Consider the following 14,881-nt stretch of genomic DNA (forward strand, 5'->3'; position numbering starts at 1 on the left):
CGTGCAGTTCTTGAAGGGGGTCTCTCCTACTGGCATTCCTACTTATAACTTCCCCCACTCTTCCTTCTGGTCTTGGATTCATGCTATGAAGGATTCTACAATGGTAGCTAGGATGGCAAAAACACACCTATTAAGTCTCAACCCAGTTGGGGCTCACACACACGTCTTGCATGTTTGTACAGAACTCACCCATTTGTAAAGCATCAGCTGGTTTGATCCCCTCAAGTCTGGAATGGACAGAAGTTATTATCCCCATTTTACATACAGAAGATGGATAGGTTGGGAGAGCTTAAACCAGGTCACTTAATAAGTAGTAGGATTAGGACCAGCTCTTTTGATTCCTTGTCTGGTGTTCTTTCTATTATGTTTCTGTTTGTCTAGGCTTCCAGTAGTTAGATCTTAAACTAGCTGGCCTCCCAACTCAGGAGAGTGAACTTTGTTAAATTAATCCCTGCTGCTCCTGACCCTAAAGCAGCTCCCATGTGGACCTTCCCATGTGAGGAGCAGCTCTTTGGGAATCAGCAAGCTCTGTCCAGGTGGCTTTCTCTGTTTGTGACTCCTGAACAAGTATGGCACATCTCCAGACCCACAGCCACACAAGCCTCTCTAGAGAGCATCTGCTTCTCTTTGAGGTGCCCCCAGGATCCCCAAAGTGAGTTTTGTGGATACCATATAGCTTATGTTTTTCAAAAAAAACAGCTTTACTGAGATATACTTCACATACTATACATTCCATCTGTTTAAAGTGTACCATTCAATCATTTTTAGCGTCTTCACAGAGTTGTGCAACCATTACCACAATTTAAGAACATTTTCATCCCAAAAAGAAACGCATCCATCAGCAGTCCCTCCGCTTTTATCCCAACCTCCCAAGTCCCCCAAAACTCTAGACAGACACTAATCTACTTCCTGTCTCTATAGATTTTCCTATTCTGGACATTTCATATAAATGGAATCATACAATGTGTGGCCTTCTGTGATTGACTTCTTTCACTTAGCATAATGTTTTCAGTTTATCCATGTTCTATCATGTATCAGTACTTATTTTCTTTTTATTGCTGAATACTATTCCAGTGTATGGCTATACCACATTTTATTTATTCATTCATCAGTTTACGGTCATTTGGGTTGTTTCCACTTTTTGGCTTTTATGAATAATGCTGCTATGAACATTAGTGTATAAGTTTTTATGTGGACATACGTTTTCATTTCTCTTGGGTATATACCTAAGAGTGGAATTGCTGGGTCACGTAGTAACTTTGTGTTTAATCACTTAAGGAACTGCCAGGGAGTTTTCCAATGTGGCTGCACCATTTTACATTCCCACCAGCAGAGTATGAAAGTTCTGATTTCTTGACATCCTCACCTACTCTTGTTATCATCTATCTCTTTTGATTATAGCCATTCTGGTGGGTGTGAACTGGTATCACCTTGTGGTTTTTATTAACTTCTCTTTTAAGTTACACCACCTCAAACATACTTTCCAAATCTAGTGACACCTATCCAATTATCTTCATGTGACAACTGACGAAGAAGAACGGAAGCCAGGATTTGAGGAGGTAGACATGAGACAGGTGGTGGATGGAGAAAGGGAGAGAGTTTGGGGTGTTGCCAGAGACACAGCTGGGGCTTGATGGCAAAAGGGTTGAAGGGAGCCCAACAACATCCATTCTCCAGCAGAGAAGAGAGCTCAGAGGAGTGTTTGAGTGGAGTTGGTTACAAATATATTTCCTTTCTGGGACTCTCCCATTATAAAGAAGACAGGGATGCTGAATAAGCAGAATCACATTTGGCATTCACGATATTAAGTGGAAAACAGTTTAATATAAACTTATCTGTGCTAGGATTACAGCCATATATAAACCTGTCTGTGTGTAGATAAGCCCCAAAGAGAACAGGGGAAAATAAACACATTTGTCTTAGGGAGCTGGGATGGTGGGGTTTAAGAAAATGTTTATTTCTTTATCTTTTTTCCTTTATTGCTATAATACTGTTTGTGCAATACCCAGTCATCAGGCAAAAAGGAAAAAAAGGATTCACATTAGCAGCCCCTCACTTCCTCACCAGCCCTCCTCACTCCTCATGATTCAGCCACACAAAACCTGCCATTGGTCTCAGACATGGCTATCTTTACAGTGGCTCTGTACCTCACATATGCCATCCTCTATCCCTGGAATGCCCTTGGCCCCAGCATATCCTCTGCCAAATTCTTCCTTGTTCTTTTTAGCCTAGCTCAAGTGGCCCTTCTATGAAGCCATGTTCATGGGGTCTCCCTGGAAGAATGGGTCATCCCTTCCTCCATCCTCCTGCTACTCCTAGCTTCAACTTCTGTTTTAGCCAGCAAGGGGCCTGACACACAGTGGGTTATCATTGGAGATCGTGCATTGTTCCCTCCTGGCACCCACACCTTTGCAAGGTGACTTTGCAGCTCCTCCTATCAGGAGGTGGAGTCTATATCTCCACTCCTAACTGGCCCTCCTGCCTCTAGTCTCCACACATTCCCTCCAGTCCATTCTCCGCACTGCAGCCTGTGATTTTTCTCATGTACGAGTCTGATCATATCCCTGCTCTTCAATGGTTTTCCATTACCCTTGGAAAGAAGTCCATACCCTTTAATGTGACAGTTGAGGCCCTGATGGAGCTGGTCCTCTCCCAGCAGCTTACACTTCTCCAGGGACACCATGCCGTTTACTGTTGCCTCTGCTTGGAGCATAGCCCCCTCTCTGCCCTTTCAGCTGTCTTCTGCTCAACTTGCAGGTTTCAGCTAGACTTCACCTCCTCTGGGAAACCTTCGGTCACCCCACCCCTCTAAGACTGAATTAGTTAATGCTCCTCCTGTGTATGCCCAAAGCATCCTGACAATCTAACCTTTATCACAGTGCTTTTCAGTTACTGCAACTGTCTCCATTACTGGACTGTAGGCAACGGGAGGGGCCCCGGGGGCTCAGCATAAAGTGGGGCTCATTAAATATTTGGGGACTGACTGAATATCCCCCTGAAGCCCTGTATTGTGATTATCTGCCCAAGCGGGCATCTTGAGGGCTGAGGGATATATCATGTATCTCCATGTTCAGCACAGTGCGTGGCCCATGAGCTGTGCGGTCCATTGAAGAGCAAGATGGTGACTGTTGTAGTGAGAAGTTCCTGAGCTGGGCAGCAGACAGTGAACAACAGTGCTTACGGTTAAGTATGTAGAATGTACTCTGAAGCGGCCTCTCTATTCTAACGCCAAATGAACAGGAAAAGTAGAAACGAACTGATGAGAGCCCAGGTCTCCTAAAGGAGCTAGTTAATTGAATGAAATTGATTGCAGATTCATTTCCCCCTCTAGTTATTGTTAAAACATTGTTATCTCTGATATATCAAAAAAGTAAAAAAGTCTTTGGTTTTCCCACTGATTAGCCTTTGACAATTCAACTCCCTTTATTTGTCTGTAGTAGCAATTCTTAACTGAAGGTTGTAAAATTCCTACAGTCCTGTAATTACTGGACTGTCTAGCCCAGTAATTCCTGCCTGGATGCATCGGAATTGGAATTCTGATTTAATAAATCTGGTTTTGTGTAAGTCACATCTGAGGCTTAAATCCTCATAATCTGTTCCTCTTGAATACCTCCAGGGTTTGGGAGCTCACTGGCTACAATGTATCACATTCCAATTCTGGACAGACATTAGAATAGTCTCCCTTATATTGAGCTGAAATCTATCCTCCTGAAACTCTCCACTTGGTGCTAGTTTTCCCCTATAGAGTATAACTGTCTTTGCCTTTTTCCATAGGCCAATCCTTCAGCTCTGTAAAGGCCATCCTGTCTGCCCCTCCTCCCACCTTGCTAGGGCTTCCCCCTAGATAAACCTCTCCTGTTTTCACAACTATACCTCACAGGAAATGATCTCCAGGCCTCGTGAGTTTTGTTTGTAATTTCATTAAAGTGCAGAGCACCAAATGGGACAGTTTACCACAGCATGGACTAACCCATCTGGGGGAGGGAGGGTCTGTCCTTTCATCTTGCCATTATTTCTTTTGATCTGGCCTGTGATCGCTTCTAATTCACAGCCAGTTTACAGTTGGTTTAGGGTGAGATTATGATTAATCAAACCCCACAGGTCTTTCCCCATGAAAATCAATCCTTATCTGCTATAAATATAAGTAGTTGGCTTTTATAATCAACACCTGGCATTTGTCCTTCTTGTTAGATTTTATCTTTTGTTCCAAACCAATTCTTTGTAAACAGGAAGCAGTAGGCCCAGAAGAGGGAGCTCTCACAGCCCCTTCCCTGAGGAATTCGGGCAGGTTAGTTATCCAGTGGTTTCTCAGCTTAGGGAGCAGCTCCATGTGGTTTCTTGGTCATTAGAAAACACAGCAGACTGTTTGTTTGCCTTTCTAATCAAATCATAACTGCTTCCATTCGCTCCTGAGCATACTCTGCCCCCGACATCGTGCTGAACATGTTGCCTACATTATCTCATTTAGTCTCCGCAGCAGCGCAGAGCGTACCCCACTGTGAAAGCTGAGCTAGTGATTCTGCTGGTCTGGATACATCAGAGTCACCTGAGAGTGCTTTTAAATAAAAGAAAATCTCAGGCATTAGCCCCAGAGATTCTGATTTAGTAGGAATGAAGCGGGGCCAGGAAACTTGTCTTTTTCAAAAGTTTTCCCAGTGACCCAATGCACAGCTGTGTTTGGGAGTGACTGTTATAGTTAGTGGCTTATACCTCGCTTGGCTCCTGAACAAGAGAGCCTGGGTCTGATTCAACTTCCTCCCTCTAGAGCATGCTGCAGCAGGAGCCCTCAAGGATGATGTTCCAAATGAACGTTCAGATGCACGACAGGTGCCAGGAGAGTGAAGATGTCCAGTATTGTGAGTACTGTAGCTTTCTGAAGGCCGGACATAAAGCAGCCTCCTCTGGAGCTCTGATGGACTAACCAGGGAAAGGGCTCAGCCCAGGGGGACCTGGCTGACAGAGGAATGGGGACAGCGTTGTGAAATGATCACTCAGGCTGCCAAGGCAGGCAAAGACCCTGCAGGGTGCCTCTGCCCTTTCTGGGAAACAACAGAAATGACTATTGTACAAGAGAACTGCAGCCTAACCTTACCCAACTTTCATCTCATTGTAATTCACTAAAAGCCACGTTCTTATACACAGCCCTAGTTAAGAAAAATGCTATTGGATAAAGATGGTATCTTTTAAACAGCTGTTCAGGGATGATGTAAGAAAAGCATACTGAAGACATGGAATGTCCAAACAAGAGATGGTAGGGGACTTAACAACTCAACCAGTCTCATCTCCCACTGTCCCCACTTCTAGTAGCTGTAACTTCTACTACGTGGACAGGAGACTGCTGTCCTGGAGTGCGGGGCCAGGAACTAACTTTCCTGGTGATGAGGGGCAGGGCTCAGACATGCCACCACCATTCTGACTAATCTCACTGAGTAACATAATGTCAGTGCTAAAGCGCCCTCATTTTTCACATGGAGAAAATGAAGTCCTGAGAGGGGAAGTACTTGCCCAGGAGTTTACAGTGAGTCACACACTGAGCCCAGGGCTCTTCTACCCCAACATGCTGCTGAACCAAAGCAATCAAGATAACTAACGTTGGAATAGACTTGTGTATGCGCAGTGAAGTAGGGTTCCAATTTTATTTTATTGCACAAAGTTAAACAGTTGCCCCAGCACCATTTATTGATGAGTTGATAATTTCCCCACCAATCTGCACCACCACCTGTCATTAACCAGTTTCATACATCATGGGTCTGTTCATCTACTGTTCCAGTGGTCTATTTGTGTATCACAGTGGCAATATCATGGTGGCTTAATTGCCACTGCTTTATAAATACATTGGGGTATCTGGTAGAGGAAGTCTCCCACCTGTGTCGTACCATATAGGTTTCAGAATCAACTTCAGTTCTGTTAAACAAAGTTGAAATTTTCAACAAGAATTTTATAAATATATTTGTTGAAAATGATCTTTACAATATCAAGTCTTCCCATCCATCAGTATAGTATACGTCTCCATTAATTTAGGCTTTCCTCAATACCTTTCAGCAAAGTTGAATAATTTCTCCACTAAGGACATGAATGTCTTTGATAGACTTAATTCTTAGTTACTTTTGGGGGTTTCATTGCTATTATAAATGGTCCTTTTTCTTGAATTGTATTTTGCATATTGCCAGTGTACTGAAATGCATTTGGTGTCTGTATATTGATCTTCAATCCAGTACTAATTAATGCTTTTGGATTTTCTAAGTGGAAAGGCGTCATCTGTGAAAAGTGAGTTTCTTCCTTTGCAATCCATTCACCTTACTTTCGTCTGATCACACTGGGTGGGTCCTCCAGCACAGTGATGAACAGCACTATCGAGGGTGTCCTCATCTCACTCGGATCTTGAATGGAATACTTCAAACATTTCATTCACTCTAGGTTTTCTGTTGATGTCCTTTGCAAGGTTAGGGTGGTTTCTTTCTATTCCTAGTTTGCTAAGAGTTTCAATGGTTTGTTGTTTTTGTTGAAATGGGTGTTGAATTTTACTGAATACTTTTTCTGCATCTATTGACATAACCCATTTTATTTCTCCTTTAATCTGTTAATGATTATTTGGGTTCCCCTACCTCCTGAAAGATGAGAAAATAATTTAAAATATAAAGAAAACCTTGAGATCCTTTTAGTGTTTGTCTTTATGAGGTTAACACACACTGGCTGGTTGGTATAGAGACTGAAAACAGAAAGGCTGCTTACCCAGCCTAATGCTTCTACTTATTTCCTTCCAGGCTAGGCAGTGGCCTGGACCCAGTGTGTGTGTGGTGGGGCAGTGGGGGAGGGGGGGAGACGTAGACTGCTGCCTGAGGGAGGGCCAAAGCACCCTACTCTGTTAGGTGCAGAAAAGAGCAGGCCCAGGGGCCAGGAACACAGGAGACCTAGAGGAAACACGGTATGGCTGCCAGACTGGAAAGGGGACAAGGCAGACACCTCTTCATCACCCCTGGACATGGCCAGCTTTACCTGAAATCTGAGGATCCCCTTCCTAGTGCCCCACAACCAGCCTGGGAGTGGGCAGACCCTTTCCCAGTGGGCCACTCAGAAAATGAAGATACTGAAGAATTCCAGGCTCCAGCAGAACACTGGAGAAACTCATAACAGGTTTTCCAAATGGCAGATTCACCAGTGTGAAGGATGAGCATGCCCTCACGTCCTGACTGTGCACTGAACAACTCTGTCCACTGTGTGTAGGATCTTCAGCCCCAAGGAACCAGGCCCATGAGACTTAGGGGCCGTGACTGTTGTCTTGACACCTCCACAGGGCTGTTCGGGCCAGGCAGAACACAGAAGTATGGCCACAAAGGGGACAAACTAGGACTAGCGGAAGATACAGGGAGCATAGAGGCTGACTCAGCATAAGGAAGAACTTTCACCCTGACTTCCCTCATGGGAGGGGAGTGCCCCATTACAGCAAGTGAGCAGAGTCCTGAGGACCATCTGGCTGGAGTTCTGGAGAGCAGATTCATGCCAGGACTGGACTGCTGGTCTCTGAAGTCCCTCTTGGCTCTGGAATATGAAGTGACACCAGCTAACAGAGATGCTTGGGTTTACCTGAGAGCCAAGCTGGTCAATGCAGTGTTTGGGCTCAGGACTTTTGGGCTTGTGACATCATTCTACAGGCTCAGTCCATTGGCCTTGACACCTTTGGTCCTCTGGGTTGACCTGCCCATTCCCCAAGAGCTGGAGAGCCCTCAGGAGCTGTGTGCTCCTGCATATTTTGCAAATTGGATCAGGTGTAAGATTCTATACTGCGGAAAGGCGCCAGCAGGCAAAGACCTCCAACATGAATTCTTATTTGTAGAGGGAGTGGCTGCTACCTGACTCTACCTTCATGCACAAGTGCAGCACAAACAGGGGCTTTATTGGCAGGGCTTGGGAAGCTGTGATAGAGCCCAGCATGCAGACTATTAGGGCATGGACAGCAGCCAGGAAACGAGGGAGAAGGGACCCAGCCTCAGTGGGCTCAGCTGCTGGGGGCACACTTTCCCTTCTCAGTTCTTGGAGGCAAGTGTGCAAGAAGAGGGTTCAGCACTTCACAAACTGGTGGGTGACCTCGTAGATTCCCACAGACTCCTGAGCCTTTTCGTCATAGTCAGTCCAGTCCTGTGGAATAAAACGGCAGTGTCAGCCTCATGAGGCAGCCTAGGACAGTGTGGAGAGTGGAGAACTTGGGCTTAAAAGGCCCAGGTCAGGCTCTGACTCAGATATTCATGGACATGGATGACCCAGAACAGAGCCAGACTGCTCTGATTTTCAGCTCTTCCAGCTGTTTGATTTTGAGCAAGTCACTTCACTTCCCTGAGCCCCAGTTCTGTTCTCTATTAAAATAAGGGACAACAGTAGACTTCATGCTGAATGTCCAAAGAAGCAGACGAGTAGCACATGTAAAAGTACTTAGCCTAGTGCTGGGCATATACAAGAGCTCAGGAAACGCTAGCTACTGTTAGTATTAGGTGCTACGCAGACTGCAGGAAGTGTCTGTCCTTCCTGAGGCCTGACCACAAGGCTTCCTTATCTGCAAGGCAGTAACATGTCCAGTAACACCGCCGATTCTCATTATTCCTGGTAATTATATTCTACAAAGTCACCATGAACAATGAATTAGTGAACACTGCACCACTGCTCCCAGGGGAAATACCGGGTTAGGTTCCTGTGAACCTCTGGTCACACTGTTTTCCACCAATGGATACATAACTAGTTTTACGTATGTTTCTGTTTTAAAACACTTTATTTAATATATATTGTTGATTCATTAACATTGAGCTCACAGCCAACAGCACTATCACTCCTGCCTGAACAAAGCTTATCCAACACTTATTTTCTCCATCAGGCACATCCTAGCCTTCTGGCACGTGGAACACCAGACAGCACTTCAGCACCACACCCTGGGCCATCTTAAACAACAAATTCACCGACAAAAAGCACAAAAATGCAGAGTCAGCTTTCCACTGATGAGCCTTGTTCACTAAAAGGGTAATTCCCACCAGGTGCCCTACAGCACCCTGCAAGGCCCCCAAGTCCCGTACCTTCTCCTGCAGATTAATGTCACTGAAGACTGTCCCCGATTCCACACCCTCGGCAGCAAACCCGGCCTGCAGGTGACAGGGAGGCAGCAGTTAGTCTCGGGGGAGGCACCTGACTGGCATGTGAGGCCTTGCCAGGGATCTGGCTCTTTTCATACCACCTTTGGGATGGGAGGACAGAGACGCAGTGTGGGCAGCTGTCCTATAAGTTCCTCCAAATCAGAGCCTGGAACCAGAAGGCAGGAGGGGGGGGAAACTCTTCAACTACCTCTGATTTTCCGCAAGACCCTGGGCACATCCCTCCCTCTCTCGACCTCAGTTTTCTTATTTATGAAACAGGATGACAATACTATCTCTTCTGCCTACCTCACAGATTTGCTGTGAGGTGAAAATGCCGCAAAAACAAAGTGAGATGAGCACTGGCTCTGGAGTTAGACCTGGGTTCAAGTTACAGCTCTGTTGCTTACTAACTGTGTCACCCTAGGCAAGTGGCAAAATCTCTGAAGTTCTTTCCTCATCTGAAAAATAGGATGAATAACTTCACAGGGTTACTGTGAGGATTAAATGAGGTAACATGTGAAAGAGACAGGCATGGTACCCAACATATAGTAGGTGCTTAATAAATGACAGTTATTCCTCTTAGAAAGAATTCCTAGTTCTTGGTCTCTGTGGGAAGCAAAGTTCTGCTGTCACTTCCTGTATGCCCTCCCCAAAAACACAGGTTCCCCAGGAAGGCACACGCACCTGGGGCTGGAAATCAACTGGTTCAAGGCCCCGGCACTCAAATTCTACTATCGTCTTGAACTTCTCATTGTCTTCAGCCTAGAAAGGAAGTGTGTTGAGGAGGTGAGCTGAATTGGGCTCTCAGGATGACCCCATGGCCCCTGCCCTTCCTGCCAAGAGGGCCCTTACTGCTCCTGTGAGCCCAGAATGGGACCCAGCAGCAACTCCTCCCCTCCTGGAAGAAGCCTGCCTTGGGCACCTGCTCCCCACGAGACCTTCTTAGACATGGATGCTACACAACAAAGAGTGAACTTTGGGGTCAGCCTGCCTAGACGTGAGGCTGGCTCTGCCCCTCTTCCCCTCTGGGCCTAAGACCGTCAAAAGGAGCTGAGGAAACCACCGCAAAGTTAGTGTGAGAATTTGAAATATTTGTAAAGTGCCCAGCATAGTACCCGACACTGTGCTCAATAAACGGTGGATAAAATTATCAACGTCAAAAATATGAACAAGAAGGGCTGGCCCGGTGGTATAGTGGTTAAGTTCTCGCGCTCCACTTCAGTGCCCTGGGGTTTGCAGGTTCGGATCCTGGTGCAGACCTACGCACCGCTCATTAAGCCATGCTGTGGTGGCATCCCACACATAAAATAGAGGAAGACTGGCACAGATATTAGCTCAGTGATAATCTTCCTCAACCAAAGAGAGGAAGACTGGCAACAGATGTTAGCTCAGGGCCAATCTTCTTCACCAAAAAAAAATATATGAACAAGAATACTAAGCTACAAAGTCTCCAGATCATCCAACCGGCCCCAATACAGTTAGCTGCAGCCTTTTGCTAACCATCTGCCATGCAGTGAAGGCAGGAGGCTGACTTAAAGCCTTTGAAATGGGATTTGCATGTGTAGGGGGCACCTCTGAGTGGGGTAGTGTAGCCAGGAAATTCATGCCTACCAGACCCATGGGCTCAGAGACTGCAAGCACCACACCCCACATTCATTGTCATTCTGTCCTTCACTGTAAAATCATTTCCTGCACACCAACCACATGCCTGGCACTGATGAGGTACTTCTCTGTAGGCCCTAGTTTATTTTTTGTTTGCTGGTCTGTCTCTTCCACTAGAGTATGGTTTACTTGAGGGCAAGTCCTCATATGATTTCTCTCTTTAACTTCAAGGCAAAGCCAAGAATTTAGCATAAATCAGATACCTAAAAAAAAATCCAAATAAAGAATGGATTGAATACAAGTAAATGCCCTCCTTTAAACCAAGAGACCCAAAGCACACCCCCCCTCACCTTTGGACTAATTTGTTACGCCGTAATAGATAACTACATAATAATATCGACAATATGGAGGATGGGATGCACCATTCAAAGAACTGTCCCCCCCATGGTTTCAGAGAAGGCTCACTAGTCCCCCAAGAGGCAAACAAGGCAAGTGCTCCCAGTGATGGAAAATGAGTGGCCAGCTTGGGTGAGAGGCCCCCAAGCTCCCAGCCCAGTGCTTGTAAGAAGGTTGCAATAGCCTGTTGATGAGTCTTTTCCCTAGCAAGCACTCAGTCAGTGGGTGAATAAATGACCCATAGAGTGAACGAATGACTGACTGAGTGAGTGAATGAACAAATAAATACATGAATGAATGTCCCATGGCAGGTTACTCTGCTGCAGATATAACTAGATCCCAAACCTCCTAGCTCCCAGCTTAGATTTAATCCCACCGCACCTGCCACTACAGCGGGAAACTTACATCGTAAGATTTGATGGTGCTGCTCAAAATCTCTGAAACATAAAAGAGAAGACAAAGTTGACTTGAGTTCATACCCTGGTCCCACTAAGGTGCCCAGGTGTGGCTCTTGGAAACAAAGAGTCCGCCGCAGAAGCTTGGGCACCTCAGGCCTGGGTCCACCCACAGGTAACATGAGCCTGCTTTCAGTCTGGTAGCAGGAAGCTAGGCGAGCCTGGCAGAGCTCAGTATTCACGGCCTGACCTACCAATGGAGTTTTCCCTCGAGCACAGCTTGCACTTCTGGACCATAGAGGCACTGCCACGGCCTCCCTTCAGTGCCACATTGTCCTGGCAAGGAGTAAACAGAACCCCTAGTCACATATCAGTTAAACGTAAGGGACCTGAGGAGACCCAGTCCCACCACTTATTATTCCAGTTGAAGAGACCACCACTTATTATCCAGTTGAAGAGACAAGACCCAGAGAGGGTGAGTGACGTGCCAGGACAAGAATCCTGGGGAGGCTTCTTGAGACTGAGGAAAGGGATTCTCCTTGATTTTGAACTCTGTCTCATAACCCAAAGAAGCCTGTTGTTCCCAGTGTTGATCACACTAATGCCTGACTTCCCAAACCACAAAAAGCAGGGTCCAAAGACAGGAGAGATTAGGGCCACAGGTTCCCCAAATCCCTACCCAGAGGGGTGTGTGTATGGTGGTGGGGGGAGCAGTTACCATCAGCCGGATGTATTGCCACTTCTCTGAAATCTCACCACAGTTGCCACATTTCATCTTGGGGGGAAAAAAGAGTATTAGTAAAGTAACTGGCCACTGAGGGAAGGGTAAGGATGGTGGGAAGGGGTCAATTTCATCTCATCCTTACAACCAGCCCCACCAAAGACATAACCAGATTTATCTCTGGACAGAGAACAAATCAATGTGTTTCTGGAGCTGGTGTACCCCTCTCCTCCAAGAAGTATCAGCCTGGTTTGGAATTCAAAGCTCAAGTGGTACAGAAATGGCCTCGACAGGCCCCCCCACCCACTCCCCGCCCACCCACTCGGCTGCGTTAGAGCTTCCCGTGTTGCCACAGGCCCTGTAGGTCCCTGGTAAAGGTACTTATCACTCTGTTGTTACACTATTTCTGTCTCCTTCTAGACTCCGTGCTTTTTGAAGCCAAAGAACATCAATTCCCCAAATTAGCCCTGGCACTCAGCCTTCAAAATATTTGTAAATAAAGGTGGTCAAAAGGCTTCCTGAAAGAGACAGGGCTTTTGCTAGGTACTGAAGGATGCTGGGATTTAGATCAGGAGGGAAACAGAGCAGAAGCTCTGGGATCTGGGAGAGTGAAGGGCCTCAAACTGCTCGGGTAAGAGGGGACTTCGGTAGACCATGCCACTAGGATACCAGATTTACCAGCATGGGTGGGGAAGTAAGGTGGAGCCAGGCACAAAATTCAACTACTTCACAATAAATAAAACCTAATCAACAAATAAAACTGAAGGTGAAATTATTCACCTTACCAGATAATCACAAGATACCTTCAAGTAGCCTTTAGTTTAGTGTCTGTTTACAGACCATATTTAACCAGAGAAAAATTACAAAAGGAGTTCCAAGACGCTGCCAATTAAGGATTAACCAATAAATTTAAAAAGTAAACATAAAATTCTACCCAGAAAAAAAAAGAACATTTAATAACTACACATTTCTCATTTTGCCGGAGAAAGCTCCTGTTCAACCCTGCGACGAGGATGGGGAGCCTTTTCCCCGGCCCAGCCCCCTGGCGCCCCCACCCGGAACCTCGAAGCGCCTGCAGCCTCTCGGACGCTCCATCCTTCTCCACTCTAGGACCCCGCCCCTCCAGCCACACCTTCAGGTACCACCGGAAGTCCTCGCCCACAGGCCGGAGGTGGGTGACGTTCTCAAGCGTGGCTTTGAGCTGCAGCGCGATTTTCTGCGAAAGAGGAAGGCCAGAGAGACTGCATCAGCTGCGCCTGCGCAGCGCAGCCCCACGCCCAGCCTCAGCCCCTTGCCCCGCCCCTTCTGCACGAGCTCCGCCCCTAGCTCCTCCGCAGCGCGAGCCCACTCCCCTCATTCCCTCCTGGCGCGAGCCCCTGCGTCCCAGAACCTTGCCACCTCCCCGTCCCTGTCCCGGCGGCAGCTCGCCGCCGCCTCACCCCCATGGCGGCCCAACTCAGCCTGGCGCTGCCTGCGGCCGCTACTTTCCGGCCGGTCGTAAATGGCAACGTAAACCCGTGGTGTGGAACTCGCGCGTGCGCCGGGCGGGGCGCGGGGGCGGGATCTTTGCGCTCCGCTGCTTCCCCGGTAGGGGAGGTTTTTCGTTAGGTGACGTGAAACCTCCGGAGGTAGCTGGAGTATGTAATTAGCTGGTGGTCCGACCCGCGAAAGCCTGCCTCCGGAAATCAGTAATTCCAGATATTCAGTGAACGTCGATCTCGTGCCAGCGCTAAGCTAGTCTTAAGGGATGTCGCAGCAAACAAGACAGTCCCTGCCCGAAACCTCTGCCAGGCCTTCTTCCTGCCGCTCACTTCTCTTTGCTGGTTCTTCACTACTCTGCGTTCCTCACCCAACCTCGCACTTGGTCCCTGCCTGCCCTCCTAGGCTTCTTAGATCACGTCAGTTCCTTCTGCCCAGGGCCAGCATGGAAGACTTGAGGGATGGGGCCTTTTCCTCCAAACTGCTCCTCCCTCTTTCCCCAAGGAGACCTGCTCTCTAGGCCCCTCTCCAGAGGGTGGTCTCCACGACTCTACACTCCCCTTCAGCTGGCTCTTCTCTGGGCTCCCATCTCGTTTTTCCTTACAGCATGCATTTAGTGAGCGTTTTTACCTGTCCTCTTGTCAAAGGCACATTTGAGACCTTACAGGAGTTGTGTTACAAGGAACAGCCAATTTGAGACTCCTTTATAGCCTTCTGATGTCCTGTCATTTCTTTAAAATTTGGAGTGACTATTTTCGATGTCTACCACCAACTTTCCTCATTGCCCCACGTAACCTTCTGTAGCAGGGGGTGCACTGGAGTCAGGGACCCTGACATCTCAGACCCCAGCTCTGCACCTGACTTGCTGCACTGTAATCTTTGTGTGTGCACGTGTATGCGTGAGCAAGCAATGGCCTAGGAGTTAAAAGACTTGGGACTTGTCCCAATTTGGTCTGTCACAAGGGATGTGAGCTTAGCCTAATCACTTCCCCTTAGTCAAATAAGGCTTATCAAGGCCCAGTTCCTTTCAGCGCCCACAGTCTGTTCAACCAGCAATCTGCCTAAGGAAGCCATGCACTTTAGCAGCAAAAGTTCCTACTTGCTGAACAAATTCTTCACACTATCTGTACCAACTAGGTCTCAGTTCTTAATGGCTGGCTGTTGGTATTCTG

At 47.2% G+C, this 14,881-nt stretch overlaps 1 protein-coding gene across 1 annotated transcript; it reads right to left on the bottom strand.

The window, feature by feature from the left end:
* Positions 1-5,622: 5,622 nt before the first annotated feature.
* On the bottom strand, positions 5,623-13,827 carry CZIB (CXXC motif containing zinc binding protein). Its single transcript, XM_058552449.1, has 8 exons — positions 13,670-13,827; positions 13,363-13,446; positions 12,228-12,284; positions 11,764-11,845; positions 11,520-11,551; positions 9,801-9,878; positions 9,060-9,125; positions 5,623-8,136 (listed from the first exon to the last, which is right to left on the bottom strand). The coding sequence occupies exons 1-8, from the start codon at positions 13,673-13,675 to the stop codon at positions 8,059-8,061; spliced, it is 483 nt and encodes a 160-aa protein (XP_058408432.1). The 5' UTR covers positions 13,676-13,827; the 3' UTR covers positions 5,623-8,058.
* Positions 13,828-14,881: the final 1,054 nt, after the last annotated feature.

This window comes from Diceros bicornis, chromosome 13 (assembly GCF_020826845.1).
Source record: "Diceros bicornis minor isolate mBicDic1 chromosome 13, mDicBic1.mat.cur, whole genome shotgun sequence".
Taxonomy (NCBI): domain Eukaryota; kingdom Metazoa; phylum Chordata; class Mammalia; order Perissodactyla; family Rhinocerotidae; genus Diceros; species Diceros bicornis.